The sequence below is a fragment of the Littorina saxatilis genome, linkage group LG12, assembly GCF_037325665.1.
Source record: "Littorina saxatilis isolate snail1 linkage group LG12, US_GU_Lsax_2.0, whole genome shotgun sequence".
NCBI classification, from domain to species: Eukaryota; Metazoa; Mollusca; class Gastropoda; order Littorinimorpha; family Littorinidae; genus Littorina; species Littorina saxatilis.
This window is the reverse complement of record NC_090256.1, coordinates 3,464,992-3,492,893: the sequence shown is the minus strand read 5'-3', so window position 1 is coordinate 3,492,893 and position 27,902 is coordinate 3,464,992. Positions and strand designations below refer to the sequence as shown.

The 27,902-nt window shown below is 39.8% G+C and overlaps 1 protein-coding gene across 3 annotated transcripts; it reads right to left on the bottom strand.

Annotated features, from left to right (window-relative positions):
• LOC138981073 (uncharacterized) lies at positions 1 to 27,515 on the bottom strand. 3 transcript variants are annotated; one of them, XM_070353895.1, is made up of 9 exons: positions 27,488 to 27,515; positions 25,601 to 26,266; positions 24,728 to 24,791; positions 24,182 to 24,305; positions 20,315 to 22,694; positions 18,819 to 19,008; positions 14,168 to 14,330; positions 13,612 to 13,684; positions 1 to 11,937 (listed from the first exon to the last, which is right to left on the bottom strand). In XM_070353895.1, exons 2-9 carry the CDS (start codon positions 25,928 to 25,930, stop codon positions 11,845 to 11,847), a joined length of 3,417 nt encoding a protein of 1,138 aa, XP_070209996.1. In that variant the 5' UTR covers positions 25,931 to 26,266; positions 27,488 to 27,515; the 3' UTR covers positions 1 to 11,844. The 3 variants fall into 3 exon arrangements, with proteins under 3 accessions (XP_070209996.1, XP_070209998.1, XP_070209995.1); XM_070353897.1 differs by having other exon boundaries at positions 14,168 to 14,338; positions 27,298 to 27,508; XM_070353894.1 differs by having other exon boundaries at positions 27,298 to 27,508.
• Between the last annotated feature and the right edge of the window lie 387 nt (positions 27,516 to 27,902).

Below are 27,902 nucleotides of genomic sequence, written 5' to 3'. Positions count from 1 at the left end.
TCAATGTTCTTTTTTTTTATTATTATGATCAAAACACTCGCAGGTTTTTCACCAAGGTGAGATTGAGACCTCTCAGCAGAGCTGAACCGCTCTATTCCTACATCAACAGAGGTACACAGCAAAAGGAATGACAAAGCATTCTTTCTTTCTTTATTTGGTGTTTAACGTCGTTTTCAACCACGAAGGTTATATCGCGACGGGGAAAGGGGGGAGATGGGATAGAGCCACTTGTCAATTGTTTCTTGTTCACAAAAGCACTAATCAAAAATTTGCTCCAGGGGCTTGCAACGTAGTACAATATGACCTTACTGGGAGAATGCAAGTTTCCAGTACAAAGGACTTAACATTTCTTACATACTGCTTGACTAAAATCTTTACAAAAATTGACTATATTCTTTACAAGAAACACTTAACAAGGGTAAAAAGAGAAACAGAATCCGTTAGTCGCCTCTTACGACATGCTGGGGAGCATCGGGTAAATTCTTCCCCCTAACCCGCGGGGGGTATGACAAAGCATTCCAAGTGCACAGATAGGCACATATACCAATCAAGATAACCCAAACTTTTAATCAATGTTCTTTTTTTTTTTTTATTATGATCAAAACACTCGCAGGTTTTTCACCAATGTGAGATTGAGACCTCTCAGCAGAGCTGAACCGCTCTCTTCCTACATCAACAGAGGTACACAGCAAAAGGAATGACAAAGCATTCCAAGTGCACAGAAGCAAATGTCAACTAGCGACTGGTTACAGGTGCTAATAACCTAAGCAAAACTTTCAATCAAAAGCAGGTCAGTCTCAGACCAGACACATAGTTCCACCTCAAAGCTGTTGCGTCAAGTGAACACAAATTTCCCACCTGTTGTGTCTAGTACCGAGTATTTTCTTTCTTTCTTTATTTGGTGTTTAACGTCGTTTTCAACCGTTCAAGGTTATATCGCGACGAGGAAAAGGGGGGGGGGGGGGGGGGGGGGAATGGGATGGGATAGAGCCACTTGTCAATTGTTTCTTGTTCACAAAAGCACTAATCAAAAAATTGCTCCAGGGGCTTGCAACGTAGTACAATATGACCTTACTGGGAGAATGCAAGTTTCCAGTACAAAGGACTTAACATTTCGTACATACTGCTTGACTAAAATCTTTACAAACATTGACTATATTCTATACAAGAAACACTTAACAAGGGTAAAAGGAGAAACAGAATCCGTTAGTCGCCTCTTACGACATGCTGGGGAGCATCGGGTAAATTCTTCCCTCTAACCCGCAGGGGGTACAGAGTATTTTGACCACAACCTTTTTATAAAAGGGTAGTGTTATACTGGCTATTTATATGTTAGCCATACATTTTACCCTAAAACGTAAAAACAAAGGGGTAATAAACCAGTTGAAAAAAGAAGAAGATATGATATTTATATCGTTTCCAACACATGCAAAGGATACACACATGACAATCGACAATGTTCGTAAATAATTGTCCAGGTATAAAATGCTGTACAAGAGTTGCACCCCTTCTCAATGGCCAGACAAACGTGTTGTTTTCTTTCAAGAATATGCTAATAGTAATAGCTCGCTATTGTCTACCACCATAAGTGCGTGCCTCCACTGACAAGTCTCCACTGACAAGTCTCCACTGACAAGCCTCCACTGACAAGCCTCCACTGACAAGTCTCCACTGACAAGTCTCCACTGACAAGTCTCCACTGACAAGTCTCCACTGACAAGCCTCCACTGACAAGCCTCCACTGACAAGTCTCCACTGACAAGCCTCCACTGACAAGCCTCCACTGACAAGTCTCCACTGACAAGCCTCCACTGACAAGCCTCCACTGACAAGTCTCCACTGACAAGCCTCCACTGACAAGTCTCCACTGACAAGCCTCCACTGACAAGCCTCCACTGACAAGCCTCCACTGACAAGCCTCCACTGACAAGCCTCCACTGACAAGCCTCCACTGACAAGTCTCCACTGACAAGTCTCCACTGACAAGTCTCCACTGACAAGTCTCCACTGACAAGCCTCCACTGACAAGTCTCCACTGACAAGTCTCCACTGACAAGTCTCCACTGACAAGCCTCCACTGACAAGCCTCCACTGACAAGCCTCCACTGACAAGTCTCCACTGACAAGTCTCCACTGACAAGTCTCCACTGACAAGCCTCCACTGACAAGTCTCCACTGACAAGTCTCCACTGACAAGTGGCCACAGACATGCGTTTGCCTCACAGTTTTGAAGAGGAGCAACTCTTCTACAGCTAATAGATACAGGTTTTTTTTGTCTGGAAAGTGTTCATTCTGGGGAAAAAAAGCTACCTTCCATTCTGAATTACTCTCGGAGGTAGCTTATACTAACTTTCCCATGCCAGTACAAAACACCATTTATGTTAATGACTGACATTTGCAGACATTCACTTTTGCAGAGTATCAGTATGTGATTTACTGGTGGGTGGGTGGACAACAAGATTAAGAGTAGTTGGTTACTGATTAACACCAACACACAATCAATCACAAAGTCATTAAAGGATATTAACACAATAATGAGCAAGTATGCAGTGACTGCAGTCGACACATTTAAAGTAGGAGACATTTTTCAATTTCTCCTGAAAAGTCAAAATATAGAAGTGAAAAAAAGAAGGAAAACAGTCACTTAAATGACCCAAGGCACAGTTAACTTATATATATACACATATACAAAGATTTAATTTTAATGTGGTGGAAACAACCAATATTTTGGTGAATGTTAATTTGATCTGAATAGCCTGGATGAAAAAATTAATCAAAGCTAAGAAAACAAAATTAAGTGGTTATTTCTCAAATCAAAATCATCTTGATGTCAAACAAAAATATGTGCAGTGAACAAAAAGAAGAAAGATGTAGCCGTAACTGCGAGTGTGACAAGCGGCTTTCTTCGACACTGAAAAGAGGGCTTGCAGGAAAAATGGATATAGTAGTGTTTCAATACCGCTTGGATTAATCCCGCTATGGATATCCCAAGCACAAGAAATGTGACAAACCCAAAGGGAAGTACAGATCAATTCATCATTCTCCGTTTTCGTCATTAACATGAAGCCATTTCACACGTATCTAACTTTTGTGATGGTTATGTCTCAGAAGACAGAGAGGTTAAGATAAGGAAAATAAAGAAAGAAAAGAACACACAAAACCTAAAAGTTACATGTTAAGTAAATCCTGACAAATACCCAGCATTACGCTAAGTGTCAACTAATGTCACACTGACATGCACTTCTCTCTTTGGTAGGAGAGTAAGTATGCAAGTCGGATTTGAACAGACTGGGACTGTCTGATACCACAAAAAACAAACAATACAGCCATTGCTGGTGAATGCCAGCACATTTCTTTGGGAGAGGGGGGCTGGGGGAAAAGGTGGACGCAATCAGCATGTGCAACTCTTTGCCAGGCTGCACATTTTGATTGTACATACATGTAAGTTGTAACAAATCCTTTGTCAAAACACAGACATTCTGCTCAACATGTTCACTCAATGAGGTGGACTTGTATGCTAGTTGTCTTGACCTATGAACACAAATGTTTTGTTATGCAAAACTTGAAATCTATTAGAGCAGCAAGGAAATTTTGGCATGACAAGAGATCATTAATAAATCCAAAAAAAACCTTGGAGGGTGGGGCCTGGTTAGGGCAAGTACCAATGTTTGTATTTTTTATTTTTTTTATTTTTTTATATTTTTTTTTTTTATAACTGAAACCTCAGCACTCCTTGAAAATATTCCAGGCTGATTATCAGTGGAAATGTCTGTTTCCTCAGCAAAGACTTACGAATGTTTCTGTCTTGATGAAACTGAGGCAATTTAACATTCTCTTTCCTCAAACCAAAAATAATGTGAACGAAAAATGAAATGAGTGATGATAATAAATAACAATGAACGGTAATGTGTATAAATGAAGTCATGGTCTCTGATTATCACATTCATATCACATTCAAAAGCAACACATTCACTCAGAATCATCTCATGGATTCTTGCATCACTGTTGCTAAAAAAAAAAAAAGGTCTCACGCAAACATCCATTACATGTATTCACTTCTCGCATGCAAATTGCAATCACAGATCCCAACAAAACCTGGTTGGGGGCAGATCCAACTTGGTTTCTCCTTCACATTTTGCACTCACAGATCCCAACAAAACCTGCTTGGGGGCAGATACAACTTGGTTTCTCCTTCACATTTTCTGGTGTATCCCTTTAGGAGTTTCAAACAGAACCCCTGGCAGCTTCTCTCTTTCAAGACCTGGTCTTACCGGATATACTAGACTGCCCTCTGCCCTGCTAGAGAGGGCATTATAGAATCACTATAGTATAATCACTCTTTGGGACACATGATGTACATGCAGATCTTCATTTTAAAAAATCTAACATAAATGTGCATAGCTAGAAAGCTGTTTCAATCATGGAACTTGGTAGTTTGCAAGAGTCTGCAACTGCAAGTCACAATCTGTCTTCACCTCAATCACTGCTCTTATCTATGGTTCAATGTCAGTGCACGAGTAAACCCGCACAACTCGGTGGAAAAGTCATAGATCACCAACTCAAACGAATTACAAAGGTAATTCTGTGCAAAACCTGCCTTTTGAGATATTAGTCTAGTTTCATTATCTCATGCCAATCAAGAGATTCTTTACTTAAGGGGGAGGACCTACCTAGAGTTGGAAAAAAAAGAGCTTTTTCTTGAGAACCTACTAGTGTGTGGCATCATTAGAAAGCTAAATGTCTCTATTTTCATTTACAGTTTGAATTGTCAATCAATTCCAATCCAAACTGGAGATATGAGGGTTCTAAGCAGGTGTGTATCAACCCTGAAAACCCAAAATCCGGTCCCATTTTACTCTTTATTTCATTGCACAAAAAAACTAATTTTAGCATGCAGATTTTCTCCGAAAACGCCACTTTTCAGGGTGTTTTTACACCAGTTTTCTCAGTTTTCATGCTAGAGCCTTGTAATATGTACTGGAAATAGATTCTAGCCATAGCTGGATCCTAAACTAGCCCAACTAATCAAACAGACAGATCAAAAATATCATAATTTATACTAAGGGGAGATTTTTCTCATTTTTTTAATTAAATTGTTTACTGGTAATATGCCACATACCTGCTTTTTTTAGATCACTTTTCCAAAGTACAGCTTTCAGGGATAAAAAGTGTAAGAAATATGTAAAAAGTGATACCAACATTTTTTTTGTTCGCAAAATGTTATAATTATCTTTTTTTTCTTTATCTCATGTTTGTAAAAATCTATCATCTAACCAATTATTTTCATGAAAAGCTACATAATTGACATAGATGCCCACCAAATCCCATCAAAATCCACTGAGATGTCACTATGTAGCAAAAAACAACAACAATACACCCAACCCTAGGTAGGTCTACCCCCTTAAACTGCTGTGTGAGATACCATTCAACACCTTTGGATGTTGTACAATTACTGTTGACTGATTGTATGTTCAGGCATTTGCTGATGACATTGATCTCAAACAACAATCCCAACAAAGGCAGCTCAGGTGTGCAAATCGTGATCAAATGACCATGGTAAACACAAATTCCAATACTTTGTGTTCCACAAAAATTCTCGATATCAAACGTAGATGCCACAAAAACAACACTGACAAAATACCATGAAGATGACAATATCGCTATGATCTTACATCTTAATACATAGCCATTGTATGATTCCATTCTTAAATCATCACTTCACGACAAAATGCAAATAACGAAAAATCTGCCCAAGGTTTACCATAAGTTGTCATTCTGCGTCTTTCACGAAAATAGTATGGGTGAAAACTTGGGCAGCAGGAGAGAAAGTTTAAAACATATGAATTTCTTTCTCTCACCAACCCCTTTCTGTTTAGAGCTTGACTGTTTGTAGGGGTTTCAACGACATCAATTTTTGCTCTCTTTAAAACACAAATCCACAGCGCAGTTAACGTTGGAAGTACAGTGCTCATCTCGTAACGGAGGCACATCAAATTAACCATTGTCCTTGACATGTGTGGTCTTAATAATTCCAATTAAAACAAGGAGAAGAAAGAGCATTGCACGAACAGTGGACGCCACAATGAGTGACAGATCATAACAAATGTCTTGTTCTTTGTTTGCTCGCGAACTCCTCTATTCTTCACTCACCGAAGAAGACACGTTACATAACTTATATTGTTCTGGCAGGACAAATTCAGGTCATCCTCAGAAAGCAACACAGACTTTCTCCTTTTTTTTCTTGTTGAAAGACTTCTTTACATTCAGGGATGTCTTAAGGCCAGCTTCCAAGGTGAAAAATGACAAAAAACATGTTCTAATCTTTCTGCCATAGCACTTCAGAAACACTGTTGATCTTTCCCATTTTTGGCTCTTATATCCTTCAAGTGTGTCTGGGTGCTCAGACATATTTCAATTAAGTGTAATAGAAAGTTTTGATATCTACAATAAATTAAATATATAAAAAAAACATGACGAACATGTATGATAATCATTACAAAAATAACTCTTCATGCACGACAGATACAGACATGAAATTTTACACATTTATCACAAAATGAGCACTAAACAGTGTGCTATATTCACAAGTGTATTTTGGAGATTTTGTTTTGTTGATATCCTGAAATTAGGACTTTTATGTGACTCTCATAGTGATGTTTAAATTTGCTCTTATGTTCCAATAAAATAGCAAAATGTGCCTTTGTTATCAATTATGCAGCACACAAAATTTTATTTGATTTTATCAAATAGTTTTTAAGATGTGTGTAAAAATAGTGACGGTATGTGTGTAAAAAGCGTTTTCGAGAAAAACGAGTTTGAAGTTTAAGGTAACTTTAATATAACTATGTTGTGCATGAGTCAGATGAGAATCCCTAATTTTTTTTTTTTCAATGAAAATATGTATTTCTACCGAGTTTGGCTGTCGAATCAAGCTTGTAGATTCGGTCTCACTGAGCACAGTGGTCTTTGAATGAATCGTCTGCTACATTCCAAACCGAAGAAATGTACTTTCAAAGTTTATGAATATTTAATGAGCTGCCACAAGGCATTTTTGACACTCCCCTGATGCACATTTAATTAAAATTTAAATATTTAGGTTATTTTTGCCCAAAAACTATTGCATAGTGTGATACAGTGGAATCCAGCTATAACGAACCTGGGTATAAAGAAATCCCTCTTTTAACAAACTGCCATTGATTTCCTGGCAGACAGCCTTCTATTTCTTACTTGTTACTTTCCGGCTACATCGAACCTTTTGAACTCATTTGCATAACGAACCCCTCTTTTAACAAACACGTTTTCATCGCCCCAGAGCCGTTTTGTCTCTAAAAGTCACAAGGCTACAACGAACTGATGTCAATAATTGTTTCCAAAGACAAAAATACACAAACACAAGTGCACATCGCGTGATGAGCGAACTCTGAACAAACAGCGGGAGGTGCACGGAACAGCCACCGCCGCTGTGTTGATCCAGAACCGCTCCCAACACCAACTGCCACAGAAGCACGTGTTGCTGCCAATACCCTATGTCGCTACTTGCAGGCAAAGTGCAGCGATGTCTGTGACTTAGATGATCTCCAAATTGGAGTGTACAGTGGAGAAGTGTGCCAGTTCTGAGCAGCGTCAGACAAACATTCTGGACTTATTCAAGCTTAGTACGTGTGTCGCGGCAGTGTCAGTGTGTGCAGTGTCTTTTTTGACGGACACGGAGATTGATCAGAATGTACATGTACATGCTTTTACACGACTTTTTAAATTTTACTTCTAAAATTGTGACAGTAAAGTGAACATTTGAACTATGCCTCTCTCTATGGATTATACTATGAAGCTGTTGAAAACATGCAGAGATTGTACTCTCCAAGGAAAGATCGATGGGACGATCATTTGAAGGTGAGTGGGAAAACTTGTCTTAAGGCCATTTAGGGTTGAAAACTCTACAGCGAATTGCTGATATAACAAACTAAAATGTATCTCCCTTGAGATTTGTTGTACCCGGACTCCACTGTAGTTGAGTGGTTTAGGCACTTAACAACGCAAACAACTCAAATATAAAAAAATGTAAAAAAAATGTCGTTTTTCACCTTGGAAGCTGGCCTTAACAAGACTTTTTAAACTTTTTTCCTGACAATTCTTAAAATGAAGGGTCAAGACACAACTTTTCACTCATTTCATTACAACGTTCTCCTGTGAACAAGAGATCCTCTTCATTTGGGGCCGTCTATGACCCTGTGTCTTCATCCATGTATTACTAGTGCCATGAACAGTCTGAACATGACCTGGACTTTCTTTCTTTATTTGGTGTTTAACGTCGTTTTCAACCACGAAGGTTATATCGCGACGGGGAAAGGGGGGGGAGATGGGATAGAGCCACTTGTCAATTGTTTCTTGTTCACAAAAGCACTAATCAAAAATTTGCTCCAGGGGCTTGCAACGTAGTACAATATATTACCTTACTGGGAGAATGCAAGTTTCCAGTACAAAGGACTTATTTCTTACATACTGCTTGACTAAAATCTTTACAAAAATTGACTATATTCTATACAAGAAACACTTAACAAGGGTAAAAGGAGAAACAGAATCCATTAGTCGCCTCTTACGACATGCTGGGGAGCATCGGGTAAATTCTTCCCCCTAACCCGCGGGGGGATATGACCTGGACTAGTTTTGCCAAATAATACCACTGATCACACATCAAAATTATTTAAACATACAATATGGAAACGTAATCAAAATTCTTTCTTTCTTTATTTGGTGTTTAACGTCGTTTTCAACCATTTAAGGTTATATCGCGACGTGGAAAGGGGGGAGATGGGATAGGGGAAAGGGGGGAGATGGGATAGAGCCACTTGTTAATTGTTTCTTGTTCACAAAAGCACTAATCATAAAATTGCTCCAGGGGCTTGCAACGTAGTACAATATATGACCTTACTGGGAGAATGCAAGTTTCCAGTACAAAGGACTTAACATTTCTTACATACTGCTTGACTAAAATCTTTACAAACATTGACTATATTCTATACAAGAAACACTTAACAAGGGTAAAAGAAGAAACAGAACCGTTAGTCGCCTCTTACGACATGGTGGGTAGCATCGGGTAAATTCTTTCTCGTCCCAACCAATATGGGACTCCCCCTAACCCGCGGGGGGTGTAATCAAAATTAACGGTTACAAATACAACAGCTCATCAGAAGGACTCCAAAACTGAGAAGTACAAAGAATGAGAATTAACGAGTAAGGGGCTGGGGGAGAAGTTGTGTACATTTTAAAACTTTTGTGTTCTTGAGATGAAAAAAACTCATAAATAGATCAACTATAACTCTTGCTCACTGGGAAGCAGGCGGGTGGGGGAATGGGGTTTGTTGTCAGTGTTATGAGGGGAAAGTGTGAAGGGATGTGTGGGTGTGTTAACAGAGGACAGGGGGAATGGGGTTTGTTGTCAGTGTTATGAGGGGAAAGTGTGAAGGGACATGTGGGTGTGTTAACAGAGGACAGGGGGAATGGGGTTTGTTGTCAGTGTTATGAGGGGAAAGTGTGAAGGGATGTGTGGGTGTGTTAACAGAGGACAGGAGGACGGGGGGTGGAGAGGGCAACAGGGTCTCACTAGGACTAAAACACATTTTTTTTCTTCTTTTTACCTTCTTTAGAGGAAATAAGAGTTGGAAAGTGGATTCAACATTAATCCACGTAATATTCCAGTACTCTGGTTTAGATACAATAATAAAAGTAAAATACTGGACATTTTAAAGCATGCTTAGAGGACACAATGTAAAACATGAAGGAACATACACAAGCCTAATGAGTGCCGAATGGAATGTTTTATGGTAGAAACAGATACAGTGCTGTGTCAACATTACAAACGTAAACTGATGGATGCACATGATGTTACGCAAGAGAGCACAATATATCTTATGCTCCAAAACGTTCAAACTTGATCATTCAGAGTATACGGAAAAACCAAGACAAGGAATTATGAATTCCTCATAAACAAAAAGCAACCTGGAATATAGCACCATTATTTTAAATCAGAAAGCAAACCAAAGTGCACCTCAAAAATTTATTTGCAATGAAATTTGAAACCAACTTTTGCTTCTCCTACCATCACTCATGGTTTATTTTTTTGGTATAACTGCTCATGCAGATTCATTAAAAAAATTTGTTGCAGTCAAATCTAATACAAATCCTAAATAATAACACTATAAAACCAAACAAAAGTAAACACAAAATAACCATAAATGCTAAAAATAGTCTAACAATGACACAGCAATACTCAACATTTAAAAATGTATTTTTCAAATATGTATCCTCTAGAACCCTCACAATACAACTCATAAAAATCAGTTACTATTTGATTCTAACCTGAAACAAGCAAATACAGAATGTGTGCAAAACTATGTCAACTTTCCACACACTGGATTAAGGAACCAGCATTAAATTAAGAATATGATGCACACAAGAATGGTCATAGTCTACACCGACCTTTCTTCTTCTTGCGGTGAAGTAGGTAGTGTACCACTCCTGTATGCCTGCAAAGTTATTTTTCACAACTTGCAAGATAAGCCAGACTGCCATCATTGTGTTTGGAAGAGTTCAACTCATTCTTAAACCAAGTAACAGATCTCATCGCTGATTGTTCTTGAAGATGAAGAACCGAAAAGGAGAAGAAGAAGAAACAAAACCATCTCTGAACTCTTCCACTACTGACTTTCCATGAAATGACTTGATCAATATGATTTTAACACAAAACTTCTTATGAGAACTTCTCAGTACACTGCCTCACCACAGCTTATTGGAAGTGATATCACGCCTCCCCAGAAAGTTTTGTCCGTCTCTTCAAGAATGCATTTTCCTACTGAGCGAACACTGGCTAACACTGCCCATCTTCAAACAATTAACTAAGAAGGCACAATTCTGTCAGGGGGTGGATGTGCAAGTGTGCCCGTTTTCTGATTTGTTCACAACTTTCCCTTGCTTTCCACATTCTTGCAACTAATATCTGCATGTCTACCCATAACCAACCCACTTGCACAGTTGTTTCTTCGTGAAAAATATATTGAAGTTATTGTGACATGCAGTACAACCACCACTGTCCAATCTACCTTAGAAATGCCTCAAATAGGGAAATAATGTACAGACATTTTGCATGAAAAGGAGACGCGGCAAACAATCACTTGGTTGTTTAACTAAATCTATCTGCTTCCAATTAGGTCATTACAACCCTGGGATGATCCTGTACGACTGAAACATGCTCAGCATCATTTATTTTCTTTGGTGAAGGGGATAGGATGAGCTGATTAATGTTACAATTCTCAAGTCAGAAACTACAGATGAAAGGTTTTATTTACCCTGGGGTGGGGCTTTGGGATCAAGAATACACAGGTGCAGTGCTAGCTAATGTGCCTAGTAATGATCTCACCAAGAGTGGCAAACAGTGCCTTATTGCATGCCCTCAAAATTCAAAGGAAAGAAAGATTTCAATTCTCATCTCTTCTCCTCAGTATGCAAAGGAATTGGGGGGGAGGAGGAGGGGGGGGGGGGGAGTGGGTGGGGGAGTGTCCAGTACGGATAAGATAGAAGTGCAGGCAAAGGGACATATTGTATTCAAAAAGCAAACACCAGAGACTAATTGACCAGCCACAGCATCCACGAATGTAACTAGTACTACCTCTTTGAATTGAGTCTTTGCAGCCAACAAATCTGGGCTTGACGCAGAATCCAACAGACGAGAGGCATGTTACTTTAAAATAAAGAAGAGTAAAAGTATATTAACACTGTGACAGAGGTAGAGACTGGGTTTTGAGGATGGTGGAGGGAGGAGTCAAAAAAGGATCCAGTAGGAGTAAGGTGTCACGTTCCTCCAGCGATCTGGGTTCGAGGCACACACTTTTTCTTCCCGTTCTTCCTTCTTTTGGGAGCTGGAGCACCAGATTGATGGGAGTCCTGTGGACAGTCAAACATGAAAAAAACAAAAACAAGAAGGTTAGTTATTAAACCATTTTGTTTTAGGCAAAATGCAACATTCACAAGAATGCTGACTTAATGTTCTTTAAAATAGACTTAAAAATTCTGAACTTTGTGTAAGCGAGTGCCGGGACACAACAATCACCTTTGGAAGCAAAGCTCAGTCAAACAGGATTGAGATTTTAGATCTAATTTCTTAGCCTTATGAAAACTATTAATGGTACACAAAGGTTCCCAAGAACATACAAGGAGACAGCAGCAGGCAAACCCCATCACAAACACAACTCTGCAAGTCACAGGTGTCTGCAACGTTGAAGAAACGTCGAGCTATAAATAGCTCGCGCTCAACGGCCGACAACTCTGCAGAGCCTGCTGTGAAGGGTGACGGTAGTCTCCCTGTCACATTTGGAACGAAAGCAGTCTATCTGGGTTTTTTTAATGAATCATAGGACCAAATTTGTCCATATCTTTTCACAAAAATATCTCAGGGCTATGATTAGATTTGCCTGATCTTTTTGTATTTTTGTTGAAATTTACACTTCATTTTGCCCCTGTTTGTGGCTAACTTTGTTCCTTGACTAACACTTGTCAAGTGATGACAGTTTGAGTAGGAATACAAATTACATCATTCATTATTTGAAACTTTTCTACTTGTAACCCTCTAGTACCAGCAGCCAGTAAACTCTGGCCTCCACTTACTTGACAATTTTATGTTTGAAATGAAAAGTGTCTCGATCTCAGTAATGAAACAAGTCGCGGAAGGCGAAAATACAACATTTAGTCAAGTAGCTGTCGAACTCACAGAATGAAACTGAACGCAATGCAACGCAGCAAAACCGTATACTCGTAGCATCGTCAGTCCACCGCTCACAGCATAGGCAGTGAAATTGACAAGAAGAGCGGGGTAGTAGTTGCGCTGGGAAGGATAGCACGCTTTTCTGTACCTCTCTTCGTTTTAACTTTCTGAGCGTGTTTTTAATCCAAACATATCATATCTATATGTTTTTGGAATCAGGAACCGACAAGGAATAAGATGAAAGTGTTTTTAAATTGATTTCGACAATTTAATTTTGATAATAATTTTTATATATTTAATTTTCAGAGCTTGTTTTTAATCCAAATATAACATATTTATATGTTTTTGGAATCAGAAAATGATGGAGAATAAGATGAACGTAAATTTGGATCGTTTTATAAATTTTTATTTTTTTTTTACAATTTTCAGATTTTTAATGACCAAAGTCATTAATTAATTTTTAAGCCACCAAGCTGAAATGCAATACCGAAGTCCGGGCTTCGTCGAAGATTACTTGACCAAAATTTGAACCAATTTGGTTGAAAAATGAGGGCGTGACAGTGCCGCCTCAACTTTCACGAAAAGCCGGATATGACGTCATCAAAGACATTTATCAAAAAAATAAAAAAAAACGTTCGGGGATTTCATACCCAGGAACTCTCATGTCAAATTTCATAAAGATCGGTCCAGTAGTTTAGTCTGAATCGCTCTACACACACACACACACACACACACAGACAGACACAGACAGACAGACACACGCACATACACCACGACCCTCGTCTCGATTCCCCCCTCTACGTTAAAACATTTAGTCAAAACTTGACTAAATATAAAAAGAGTCCAGTCTGGCTTACCTTGCGGCTTAGCTCTGGAAAGTCTTCCTTTTTGATTTCAAAGTTCTTTTCATCTTCCAATCCATCTCGTCCTCTGGAAATAAATGAAGTGATAGTATGCACTTGAGAGCTTTTAAATAAACTGCAAGCACTCTGGGACCAAACAACTGAAAATAATATTCATAGGAAACTAGTGATGATTACTGTTGACATGTTTCTCTCCAAAGTAGAAAAGAACAGACTTGTTAACTAGTGGTACCACTCCTCAGTAATCCATGAAGCTATAGAGGATCAGATTCACTAAGTTCGTTGGTAAAACAAGTAAAGAGATGCCAGTTTAGACAAATTTTGTGTGTATGAATGAAAATGGTTTGTTTTGTTTTGTGCCCCTCAGCATGACAGTACATATTAATATTGGGTATTTACTTTATTTTAGACAAAGGCCCCTCAGCATGACAGGACACATTAATATTGGGTATTTACTTTATTTTAGACAAAGGCCCCTCAATCAGTGCACTTGTGATGATGGTCAACAAAAGACTGAGAAGGAAGGCAAACAAAGCAGAGCTTGACTTACCTGTAGTAGCCATGGAGAAAAGGGCACAGCTCTCCCTTGAAGCATTCCCCATCCTTCCAAAAGTGACAGGTAATGGTACTGAGATCGTGTGAGTATTTGCAGTCAGTGCGATAGCAGCATCCCTCCAGAAAGAAAGTGCAGGGCTTGTTCGGGTGTAATGGACCTGCACATCTAAAGTCAAACTATGAGCACAACATGAAATTTAAACCTGTACTCGTCTGCTCAAACAGTGACACACTGTTCTTGGACTGGAGACCAATAATTACAGTATTGTGCTACAGAGAGCACTAATACATACGTATCATATTATATGTCGCGCTATTTTACGTACACTGTCACCTGGTATTCACCACATGTCGCGCTACTGGCTCAGTCTGTTTGGTCGGTTCCGATTACCTCCCAATCCCATGGATGTGAAAATCCTATATGACCGTTTTTCTTTATTTTTCTCTCTGTTAAGGGCAGACCGGGTAGGCAAAATGAGTTATTTTTGGTCTCATACACCTTTTTGGGGTTGTTGCATTTTTCACACCTTTGAACATCCTGGAATGCATTCAATAATCTGCTTTTGTCATTTTAGACATGTATTCATGTAAATAAAACCATTTTCAAACCGATGTTTTGTTGTTTTTGTCTGTGTTTTATCAAAAAAATCGAAAAAATGGTCAACTTTGGATACTCCGTGCTGGTAAATGTGCGCACATGACATGACCCTTCGCTGTTCAAACTGTGTGGAAATTTCCGTTCTTCAAGATGACGTCATCACCGTTGGGGAATTTCCGTTGACATAGGCACAAAGAGAGAGAATCCGTTCCAACCGAAACCCCGGAATTAATATATGCAAATATATGTAGGTCAAAGGCATTTGGCGCAAGCGCAGTAGACAACTTATCAGTCCCCCGGTGTCAACAAATCCATGACGTTTTCACCGATTCAGCAGCATTTTTCAAAGTTTTGAGCTGCGGAGAACAACCCTAACATTGGAAATGTTCGGCATAGTGGAAAGAAATATCAGAGAAAGATGAACCAGCAGCAGCGAACAGTAGAAGGAAGTAACAACACTCCGAAATGAACCAACATTATCGTATTGAAGCAGACGACATTCTAAGATTCTTGACTCGACGAGGTGGGTTTTGCTTCTTTCTCTTTTCGATCTTGTTTGTTTGACAACGTGATTTATTGCCAATTGTCATGTTGTTGTTGTTGTAAGAATGTGTTAGGGTTTGCAGGTAAATGATAAACAGTTTGTGTCTGAAGTATTTTGCGTGTTTCTTGATGCCGCCGCCGCACCCCCACCCCACCCTCTCCCTCCCTCCCTCGATCATCTCTGTGATATCGTCTTCACAACCCCTATTTTATTGTTCTTCGCTGGCCAGTCCTTGAGAGCTTACTATGGTGTAACATGTCATCATTATTCTTTGTCTGGGGTCAAACTGAGAAGCAGCATCTGAGCGATGTACGACTGACACAGTTTCTGTTTCTGGTCATTGACCGTAGGAAAATAAGTACCCTACTAGAGAGCGTTCTCTAATTCTAAAGGATTGGTTTACACCAGCATGGCTGACCAACCTATCATTGACAGCAATATTGTTGTTAAATCTTTTCCATTAACTAAGGAATAAAAAAAATAGATCCAATTTACTTCACCAAAGAAAAAAAAAGAGAACTACACTAAAGGACTGGGGATGCAACTCATGAATCAAAAGCATAAAGATCACCTGCAAACAGTGCTAGGTTTAGGAAATCTGAAAATGTATACACACACACAGAACACACACACACACACACAAAACAGACAACAGACAAGAAACAAGCAAATACATAGCAAGTGTGATGAAATAAATTAATTTTAAAAGAAAAATATGAAAAGAAAGAAAGAAAATAATTCAGCTAGTTTCAGTATTAGTTCCTGTGTGTATGTGATTGTGTGGTTACTCAAATCCCATAGTAAACTTGACATGTAAATTTTGTGATAGGGGCCAATTAATGAATGTCTTTTGTGTGTGTGTGTGTGTGTGTGTGTTCGTCAACCGACATATGTGGGTACGAGCCGCTGAGGTGGTTGTAAGAAAACCCGCCTGGTTCAGTGGTTGGGGGCTGATTGGGATTTCTGATTTACCAGCCTAGCCAAAAAGTTGAGGTACACCCCATGTAACATGGTCATTTGCAAAATAAAGTACAAGCACTTGTTGAAGTTTATATTGAGTCTTAAAATTTGCAGCTTATTACAAACAAAAACCATGGACAGTTGTATCAAATATTAAATCAGTGTTTGTGTATTTATTAGGTTGGAGCAAGGGGAGAGCCAGTCCTCCTGTGGTGGCAGCGAGGAGAAAGATTGACCTGATGGAAAAGTTTGCTAAACCGGAACTACCCTCTTCCACAGCAGAAACATCAGCTTTGCCATCTTCTGACCAACCATAAGAAGATACAGATACTTTGCCATCTTCTGACCCATCACAAGCAGATATGGATACTGGTACTGTGCAACGTCACTCCGCTGACATGTGTTGGGCTTTTGTCAACATTGATCAGCTCAATCTATTGCTGAAAGGTTTATATCCTGTACTGAATGCTTGTCTGATAGCAGTCTGATTATGAAAGAAGGTGATGCATCAGCCCAAGGATTTGCACAGGCCCTGCATCTGGAGTGCATATGAGTGTCCATTCAAGTCTGCAGTTGTTTACTCTTCTCCCGGTGTTTGCAAGGCTTCGGGTGGTAAAGTTGCATTTTAAATAATCCGCGTATGACCATGTTGGTACATGGAAAGGGACATTCAGCTTTACAGAAATTTGCTGCAGTGTTAGGATTGAGCACAGAAATACTGTAATTAAAATGTTGCAACTTTTGAATGGCTTGATAGCTTTGTTCCATTTGTGTATATATAATTATGTAATGTTGTTGATGATTTGTGAAGCATCATTTCTATGCAATGGAATAAGAAATCAGTGCATCCGTTGGGTTTTTATGAGTCTGACAGTTTGGTTCTGATCAATATTTTCATATCAGCACAAACACAGATAATTGACTTTTTTAATGTTTTCATATGATTTTTTTTTAAATCAAAAAAATCTGATAATTTGATTATCAAATCATTTCCCCTTCATAGTTAGTGTTATTCTGGTTAAAAAAAAACACCCCATTAATTCAAGCTCTACTGTGGTACTAGTTTACCGGGGTACTAGTGAGACTCTTTTACATGCTGTTTTCTCTACATGTAATTTGAGACAAAATGTGGTAATTAAAATGTTGTAACTTTTGAATGGCAAGATGGATTTGTTCCAATTTTGTATATGTTGTTTATGATTTGTGAAGCACCATTTCTGTGCATGGAATAAGAATACAGTGGATTCCTTGTGTTTTTATGAGTCCGACAGTTTCGTTTTGATTCATATCTGCACTAACATAGATGAGTTTTCAAATGATTTTTTAAAAAAAGTCTGGATAATTTGATCGTCAAATCATTTCCCCATCATAGTAAAGTGGTTATTCTTATAAAAACATATCAATTCAGGCTGCACTGTGCTACTAGTTTGAGGTACTGGTTGGAATCTTTCAAATGCTGTTTTCTCTGAATGTAATTTTCAGACAAACATCTGTAATTAAAATGTTGCAACTTTTGAATGGCTTGATGGATTTGTTTCATTTTTGTTTATGTTGTTTATGATTTGTAAAGCGTCAGTTTTGTGTATGGAATAAGAGTTAAGTGCATTGGTTGGGTTTTTATGAGTCTGACAGTTTGGTTCTGATTCATGTTTTCATATCGGTACAAACAAAGATGGCTGTTTTCATATGATGTATATAAAAAAAATCCTGATAATTTGATTGTCAAATCCTTTTCCCTACATAGTAAAGTGGTCATTCTGATAAAAACATATGAATTCAGGGTGCACTGTGCTACTGGTTTTTTTATGTACTGGTTCAAATCTTTAAAATGCTGTTTTCTCTGAATGTAATTTTCAGACAAAACGCTACAATTAAAATGTTGCAACTTTTGAAAGGCTTGATGGATTTATTCAGTTTTTGTATATGTTGTTTATGAGTTGTACAGCATCAGTTCTGTGTATGGAATAAGAGTTCAGTGCATTGGTTGGGTTTTTATGAGTCTGACAGTTAGGATTTCATGTATTTTTCTTATCAGAACTGAACCGGTAACTGAAAATGCTAAATTAAAATAATATATTGCTTAGAAATGCTTTTCGATACACAGAATTATTAAACACACACATATTGCTGCAAAGAAGAAAAATTGGATCAAAACATGCACTGGTTCACAAACTGCAACATTTTAAAAAAAGCACATTTTATAACGTTTTTCCCACATTTTGGTGAATAAAACCCCCAAAAATTGCTTTTCACTCAAAATTTAAAATGGTTTCCCTTAATTAGGTTATTCTGCTTGCAAAAATCAAACAAGCAGCAAGCTGTTTCCAAAATAAAAAAAAAAAGTGCTTGCCTACCCTGTCCCCCCTTAATTGACCAGTGGCTGTGCAACATGTGTTACAGAATTGCACCAGTGTAAGGGTTAAACAGGGTGCAGGTAAGGCAGGACTGACATCCCTGCAAATATGCATCACTGGAACTGTGGAACAGAGGGGCACAAACAAATGCGAAATGACAGAGGGAGAGGAAAGAAAACCAAACACTCACGTCGTCCCTTGTCTTTGTTTTTGCCCTGTCTTCTGCCGTGTTGATTGCCAGATGGGGGACAGGAGTCGCTGAGCCAGATGCTCTCCAGGAACGAAGCCTCATACACCAGAGGAAAAAACAGCTGATCATCATGAAAAGGGTCTGAGGATTCAACAAACTTGAAGGCATTCCGCATCAGTGCAACCGCTGCCTGCAAAAATAACACGGGGGAATCAATTTAAACTGACCAAACCCATTCAGAACGAAAAGATGTCAAAAGAAACAACATCGCTAACTGACCCCTTATTCTATATCTGTGTCATCCAGTGACTTCATCTACCAAAGAAATTTTTTGAGGTAACAAGAAAACAAAGCGAGCAAAAGCTGAGCTCTAAGGGCCTGGTGGATTACACACAAGATCTTATAAGACTGAATTTTATCAGAGTACAGAAGCTAGCCCAATAATAAACAAGTCGCTTAAGGCGAAATTACTACATTTAGTCAATCTGTCGAACTCACAGAATAAAACTGAACGCACTTATCTTTTCATCAAGACGATACAGCATCGTCAAGCAAATCGCTCACTTTTCACGTGTAAAACAAAGTGAAATTGAGGAGCCAGTATAGCACAGTAGAACTAGAACTGTATTCTTTTTAACTTTCTGAGGAAATTATATGTTTTTGAAATCAAGAAATCATAAAGTATCAAAACAAAATCGTTTTTGGATCGATTTCTGACATTTTAATCGCAGTACCTAAGTAACCTGTTTTCGTTAACTGTGATCACATTTTTAGAGTAAACATGACATATGGTTTTTTTTAGATTCAGAATTTTATGAAAAATATTATGCAATCAATTTTAAACCTGTTAGCAAAAAATCAACTTTAATGAGCAAACTCATTGATTAATTGTTAAGCTTCGGAGCTGCAATGCATCCCATAGTAAGGACTTAGTCAAAGATTGCTTGACCAAAATTTCAACCATTTTGGCAGAAAAATGAGAGCGTGACAGTGCCGCCTCAACTTTTACAAAAAGCCGGATATGACGTCATCCAAGTCATTTATCAAAAAAATGAGAAAAACGTCTGGGGGATATCATACTCAGGAACTCTCATGTAAAGATACATGAAGATCAGTCGAGTTGTTTTCTCAGAATCGCTCTACACATACACAAAGCACGACCCTCGTTTCGATTCCCCATCTATGTTAAAACATTGTCAAAACTTGTACAAAGAAAGGGGAAATATCCCGATTTTGCCATGTGTGAGTTTTGTTCAACTGTTGTCACACTTATTGAATCTCAAATCATCACTCTTCTTTCAGTTCATGACTTCACTTCTGATTCTATTTTGCAAAATCTAGAATATGCAATAAAAACAAAAACCCAAACAAACAATATGAAGGAACATGCTGAGCTAGAAAAAAACACACACTTTTTCAATCTTTTTCTTGACTTCATGCAGATCTTTAAAACTAAAACATCTTTTAGTTTTATTTCAAAAGCAAGTAACCTTTACCTGGTCATATTCAACCTGATCACTCTCGAGGTCAGACACTTCAATGCCATCTGGCAGCGCAGGACAGGGGTGCCTCTGGCCATTAACAAGAGCGTGCAGATGATCTTTTTCAATGTCTTCGCTTGTCAGGGGGGCTAGGTCCTTCCAACTCTTCTCCTCATATTTTCCTTTGGGCAAGCTGTTCTTTGGCACAACTACAAGCAGATCGCCTTCCACCGACTCCTCAGTCTGTGTCAGTTTGGACGTTTTCTGCATCATGTTCGGCAGAGCCAATGATTCAGCAGAGCAGCCCCCAAAGATGTCCGGTTTCAAGAGAAAAGCCGGATCCGGTACTACCAGCTCAGGCTGCTGCTCCTCTGGCACTTCTTCAAATACTGCTAGTTGGTTTTGATCTTTATCTTCCTTGATAATAGGCACTTGACTTTCCTGCAACTTCTTGCGTTGTTTTTCAGAAGCTTGCTCGACCAGGCAAACTGGTAGCTGAAGGACCGGAGCTCCCGAAACATGAACACGTCTTGGAGGACCAGCACCAGCCAAACTGTGGGAACTCCAGCTGAGATTTTGATGAAAGGCAGATCCTTTGCGAGGGGCTAGATAGAGCTGGCTGTCAGAGGCACTCTTTGTGACATTCCTTGCCCCTGGAGACAGGGTACTGCTGTTGGCTAAGCTGGAAAAATAACGTATGTGGTGGAAATCATTTTGCACAAAAACTTGCTGTTCACTACATAGACAGTTGCAAGCCCCAGGGCACAGCGTGCATGGTGAGGGGGACAGAGAGTTCACGACAGGGATGCCGTCCTGCAGCTGGGCAGGCCTGTCTGGCAATTTGTTCTGGACAGAAGAGAAAAGAGTCGAGGAAGAGGAACTTTTGGGTCTGGGGAAATCCAGGGGATACCTTGGTCCGATGCGTGGAATAGTGGAGACACCGGGACACCTTGCTGCAGCCAGTGGAGGGGGGTAAGGTTGCTGAGTGCCTGTGTGAACCACTGCGGACACAAGATTCCGAAGCCCTAATGTATTGCCATCATCTTCCGATTCTCCAGCTGAATCCTCATCTCTGAACTGTTCACTGAAGCATCCTGTAAGAAACTGTTGATCGGAGAACATCTCATACTGCTGAAACTGATTATGGGGACTTTCATTCTGTGGCGTAGGAACAGTCTCTTTGTTACCAATGGTTGACCAGCTTGCAGCTGCGCTGGTTGGGCTGTTGTCCTCGCTCCATATGGAATCCCACGTGGAGGGAAAAGGGTTTAACGCTGAAATCTCTGAGGTGGGAGTGGGTGGATTAGCGAGGGGCTGTAATGATGGAAATCCTCTCCTTTGCACGGTAGAGGTCAGAGCATCCACAAACTCAGTATTGGGAAGGGAACTGAAGTCGATGGAAAATCCTTGAAGATGTCCGGAAAGCGAGCTCTCTGGATCAAAAGGCAGTAACCCATTAGATGGCGGGGAAGGTAGTTGTGGAGATGGTGTCTTCACTGTTTTGGATGCAAATGACATCCCTTGATGAGAAAGGTCGGGTGAAGGTGGCAAGAAGTAGTCTGGAAACTGAGAAAGTGGGGAGCAAGCTGCAGCTGAAGAAGAAAAAGGACCTACTGCATGGTCAATGGGTTGGAGGAAGGAGCCGTAACAAGCAAACTCAGGGGGAGAGGATTCCGGCGGGGTGGGAAAAGACCTGTCTGATGGCAGCCAAGGGTAAACAGAGAGAAGATCATTTTCTGCTGCATGTGGGACGGATGACTGGGGCGGAGAACAGCTGGATGGTGGCAAGCTTTCAGCTGTACTGTTGACCTGGTCCGTAAGATGAGGGTGTGAACCATAGCAACTTTCTTGAAAAGACAAGAGGGGTTGCTCTCCTTCATGCTTGTGGTCAAGGCATTCGGACCATTCTTCGTCATGTTCTAGGTTAACCTCTTCTTGCTCATACTTTTTTTCTGCCTGCTCATTCTTCATGTGCTGTGTGCCGTTATCTTGTGAAGGTGGCTGAAAATTGGACTCGCTCCCATTACCAGCAATCCCAAGAATCTGCAGAACAACTTTTGTTACATTGATACCATAGCGATCCTCTCCGCCAGCTTTGTGGCCATTGCTTGGAGATGTGCTATCTCTCTTGCCACGTGGATCTTTTCCCTTTGACTGCCTCTTCTTGAACTCTGGCTGAGTAAGGGTTATTTCATTTTCCTTACCATTGCTCTTGAATTTCCTAGCAGATGTTACAGTTTTCCCTTCATTTTCTACATATATCAGGTTTTCTGAAGTTTGCTGAGACAGTTTTGAAGCAAGCGGCATCCTCTGCTCCCATAAATTTCCAGTGCGACGTGCTGATTGTGGTGTTGGACTTCCCTTTGCTTGCAGAGCTGGGAAGGCATTGGTGTAACTGAAATGACAAAGAGGAAAAACACAGTAAGTCAATAGTAGACAACATAAAGACCAAAAACTAGTGATATGAACGGAAGCTGTTTTTGCAGCTCCTAGTTCCAAGTGAAACTTTCAGAAAATGAAGCGCTTGCTTCATGTCAAACTGTATGCTGTCCAACAATAGCTAAGGGCTTGAAAAGGGAGAACAGTTTACATGGCGCTATACAAGACTCGGCATAACAATTGTTTTGAATTTAAAACTGCAGACCAATTCAGACAGTCTCAATCTATCCACTCCAGTCAACTGCAGGATAAATTATGGGTATTAAATTCTCTTTCTCAGACTCATAGCTAATGGGCTCGAGTGAAAGTTGATTTTTGTTGCAAATGAAATGTACACACTTTTTAGTATTACAATTTCTTCAAACCCAAAGATAATGTACAATGAGATTTAGAGAGTATTTCAAAGCATTTCTATTACAGCAGTCCCTCTCAGGCCTGAAAGTTGCTAATATTTTACTTGCCATGGCGAGTAGAAACATGTAACTAGCGAGTAGAAATGTTTATCTACTCCCCAAATGTGAGTGAAATTGCTGAAACAAATTGTTGGTTTGGATAGTAAATGTTGCTCTTTGGCTAGTACATTTTCAGAATCACTAGCCAAAAGCGAGCACACCATTTGTTGGACTTTCAGGGCTGCCTCTTATGAATGGACACCCTTGGGCAATAGATGATATTCGGAAATAACTGTATAGGGTTTTAAAAGAGAGAACACTACATGCTTCTGTCCACATGTTTCAGACCCCCCCCCCCCCCCCCCCCCCCCCCCCACCACCGTTTGTTTAACTTACTGAAAGCAAGGGTATTTTTTCACAATCCCTACAGAGTTATTTCTAGAATTCATCTCTTGCAAATCTGTCCGTACATTGCAGCAGGTCACAGGAGGGATAACCTCCTCCCCCCTATCACACACACCGATTAAGTCCATGCTAACCACTACACCTGAAAGAAAGGCTAAAGTATGCTGGCTTAACCTCAACTAAAAATATGATTGAATCCACCCTCCTGTAGGGTACATGTGCACCCAAGTTAACACCGACAATGACATGCCAAAACCCCTGTCTCACACTGCTTCTATATGACCTTGTACAGTTTTCTAGAGGTGTCATGTACAGTGGGGCTTGTAAGAGGGTAATCAACTGTTTACAAAAAAAAAAATTGGCGAGTGTTGGCACATCACGGGTAAAACTTAAAGACATGCATGGTCTCCAATTTAGCTGTCCGCGTTCTGCAGGTGGCTGCTCATCAGGGATTCACTACTATTAAAAACTATTCCTTGCAAAGTGTCCGTACAAGGCAAGTGGCTGCTTCTCCCGAGACCTGGCCATGACAGTGACTGCTGTATTATATAACAGGGACTTTCCCAACCTCGTACCATGGTATTACTCTTAGAAAAAGAGACCCATTCACAGGAGCCTTCATTCCATTTAACAGTATAACACATACCTGGTTTCCTGCTCCAACCTTGAAACTGGTTCTGATCTGGAAACTGGCTTAGCAATGGATTCACCCGCTCCATTTGAAACTCGTACGGGTGCAGTTGGGCGCAGTCTGGACTGGGACGACATTTCTGTACAGCAAATTGAAGAAAGTGTAAAGATTAACACATGTGCACACATTGAAAGTGCGGACTTTAGACGTTAATATCTATTGACGGTAACACTAACAGGAGGCTAGAACAAAGACTGCATACTTTTATTCAAATTCAATGGCAGCTTTGCTGTAAAACAGACATCCATATTGCACACATATTGAACTGGTAAATTACAAACCACAAGTGGTTTCTCTTACTATTTTCAAGTAACTAGTAAGTAGTTCAATTAAAACTAAAATTGCCAGAATGACATGGGCTTTTCCCATATTCACGAAAGAGTTTGAGTACAAAAGCTTTCTCTCTCATTTAATCCAAGTTTTTACTCTCAATCTCAAGCACATTTTTAATAAGAGGCAGAAAAGGGGAGTAATTTCCACTTTTGGTCTTCTCAGACTTACCAAGTGCCATCTTCAGTGTGATGAGTTCTTTCACGAGGCAGCGCGCATCCTGTGTGGGCATGTTCTGAAATGAGAAGCTGTGATTAAAGATCTCTCCAACCTGTCTGTAACGGCATAATTCAAAGTCAGCCCTTTACACCAGTCACAATCTTTTCTATAAGTAAACATCCTTCCGTGAAATTTCCTGGCTTGCTCCTGATAGTGGACCCCCCACCCCCTTTAAACTTGAGGACCTGTGACAGTACTTACCCAGGCCTTAAAAAATCAAAGAGAAAAAGTTGAAACAGGGCGATACATTCACACAAGTTTGTTGTGAAAAATTAGGGTTAAAAAAAATGGGCAGGCGGGGTCGGGATTGGTGGAAGGAACTAAATGGTGGGCGTTAAAATGGTGATTCCACTGTACAAAGATAAGCGTGTCCTTCACAGTTTTGTGTTCACAGGCCTGAAAGTCCCCCAAAAGGTGCACTAGTCTTTGAAACAAATTGTTGGTTTGGCCAGTAAAGTTTGCTCTCTGGCTAGTAATTTTTTAGAATTGCTAGCCAGAGAGCAAACTTTACTAGCCAAACCAACAATTTGTTTTATCAACTTTACCCGCATTTGGCGAGTAGATGAACATTTCTACTTGCCAGTAACATGTTTTTACTCGCCACTTTCAGGGCTGGTTCAGCAACTTTCTGCACATTTAACAGTAACAAAATGTTATTTTGCTCTTGTCAGCCATTCCAGATGAAACAAAAGAGCATAGCTACTACAGTAGTACTACTAATAGTACTCACCACCTTCACCTTTTCACATACAGACTGGATGCATCTCTCTCTCTCTCACACACACACACCTAGTGATTGACACTGATCTGGATATCAGTACTCACGGTCAACTCTTGTAACTGAAATTCTAGTAGCGATCTGCGAAGATCATCAAGGTTGGGCTGCCCATTGACGTGAGTTTTCAACTTTTTGGCTTCCTGCGGGTCCTTGATCTTCTTCTGATCCAGCAGGTGTTTGACATCATCGACCAGATCCTTCCTGCCCTGCTTGAAGGCCGACACAACTATGGATCGAGCATGTTTCACAAGATCTGCCTGTCCCAGAGCCATCAATTCTTTCTCCAGTCGCTGACAGAGCCCTTCTTCCCACACCTCAGTTGACATGGAGTTGTTTTCCGTGTAGCCAGAAAACTTTCCAGGCATATCAGCTATCATCCAGCACCCATGCTCCTAGCAGCAGATCCTTCCTCCTCTCAGCACCCCTGCTACTCTCAAATGCCCGAAGGACTCTTTCATTTTTAATGGGCTCCCATCATCAAGAGGAGAAAAGGCACTATTCTACCCAAGGCTGGCCAAGGCATTGTTGTTAACCTTGTTGATTTTCCTGAGGTTCTTCCTTCCATGAAAGTAGTTGATATGTTCAAAACGGCAAAGCCTAGACATGATAGTTTAAAAGGTATTTGTGTTTTCTTTATGAAATATGATTCCCCAAATCTACTTCCATATTTTCGTAATCCATTTTCAGGCCCGAGTCATTATTCCGGGGGGAACCTGGAAACAGATAGAAAAAAGACTGTCCAGAACTGAAGGATGTATGCAATGATTGACAAGAATCAAAGTAAAAGCTTAGAGTGATAAGCTGCAGGGCATTCATTTATTCACCAGACATAAGGATTCCCTTTCAATCCATTTCCAAATGTATCATCATGGGCATGTATCATGATAAACATTTAAATGCAAATTACAAGCAAATGAAGTTAACCCCTACATTGATTTTGCAGTGTACTGTTAATCACTTGATATGTACATGCATATGTACATTGTACATGAATATGTACATTGTACATGAATATGTACATTGTACATGAATATGTACATATATATATATATATATAAATATATATATGCATGCAGGCACTAACTTTTGAACATGTATGAACAAGGTCAAGTGAGTGCTGCTGTACATGAACAAGTTGAGGTTGCCAACACGGCAACAGTAACACCATCGCTAAGTCCTGAAACTGGAACACTGACGGTTTATATTCAAATAATCTAATTTTCCTTCTCACTCTTTGTAAGTATAAAAAGGCAAAACTCGGGACAATACTTAAAAAACGCCATGTACAGTTACACTTACAGGCAGCCATTTTGACACACTGACACTGAACGTAAAACATTCCGATCACGTACACTTCACTTGTGGACGAAGAAATCAAGACGCATACAATTAACACTCCCTTTGTGTGTAGAAAAGTTGTTCCAAACTCTTAAAATGCAAGCAACAGCAACGGTCAAGACAACAACAATGCAAGTAAGACATCGTTGCTTCCTGCAATCCCCGCCCACGGCACGGGAGGTCGTTCTACATTCTCCCGTGTTTACTTCTGAGGCTAGATCATGTGGACATGGTAACGAACTGTAATAGCCTGAAAAAGCTAAATATATGTTTCGAAATGGACGAAAAATCAACACAAATTTTGTTATAACCCTATTTAATTCTCTGAGTAGTGTTTTTTCTCGAAGAAACTGTAGAAATAGCTGAAAAGTCCACAAAGTAACGACGAGAAAGTGACGCAACTTACCCGAACCAACAGTTCGAACCGTCGCCTTCGTTCGTAGGAACAAATTGCTGCATCTTCCAACAGTGCAACACTCTAAATTAACAACATGAAAGTCTAAAATGATCCCGCAAAGGCTTTTTCTTGCCAATCATGCAATTCTGATCGAAACAACACAGTGAGTGCGAAATACGACCCAGATCAGAGCACTGACCTTTGCAGTGCTGATGGCTGATGATGCGGAAGTTCGCATATTACTGCGCTGTAATGTACGCTTGTAAAGTAGTTCCCTCAACAGGGTCTCATCTTACTTCTCTCTGTTCTTTTTTGAGTTATAGATAATTTCAAAGAATTGTAAGATATATTTCAACGATTGCAAAATATCTATTTCATATATATTATTTTCTTACGCTTTTTACAAGGACGAACTATGTTTCACAAGCGTACGCGACTCCACAGTGACGCGACTCACCTTTGTTAGAAAGATGGCACCTTTTTACCACCCCTCTTGTGTCGTGCTGCGATATTTTCGCGCCGCGGAGTAGTAGTAAAATTAATATTAAAAGTCCTACGGTATTTAGCCATTAAGGACTTGAGTGTTTGTCCGCTTTTAAAAAGAAAGAAAAAAA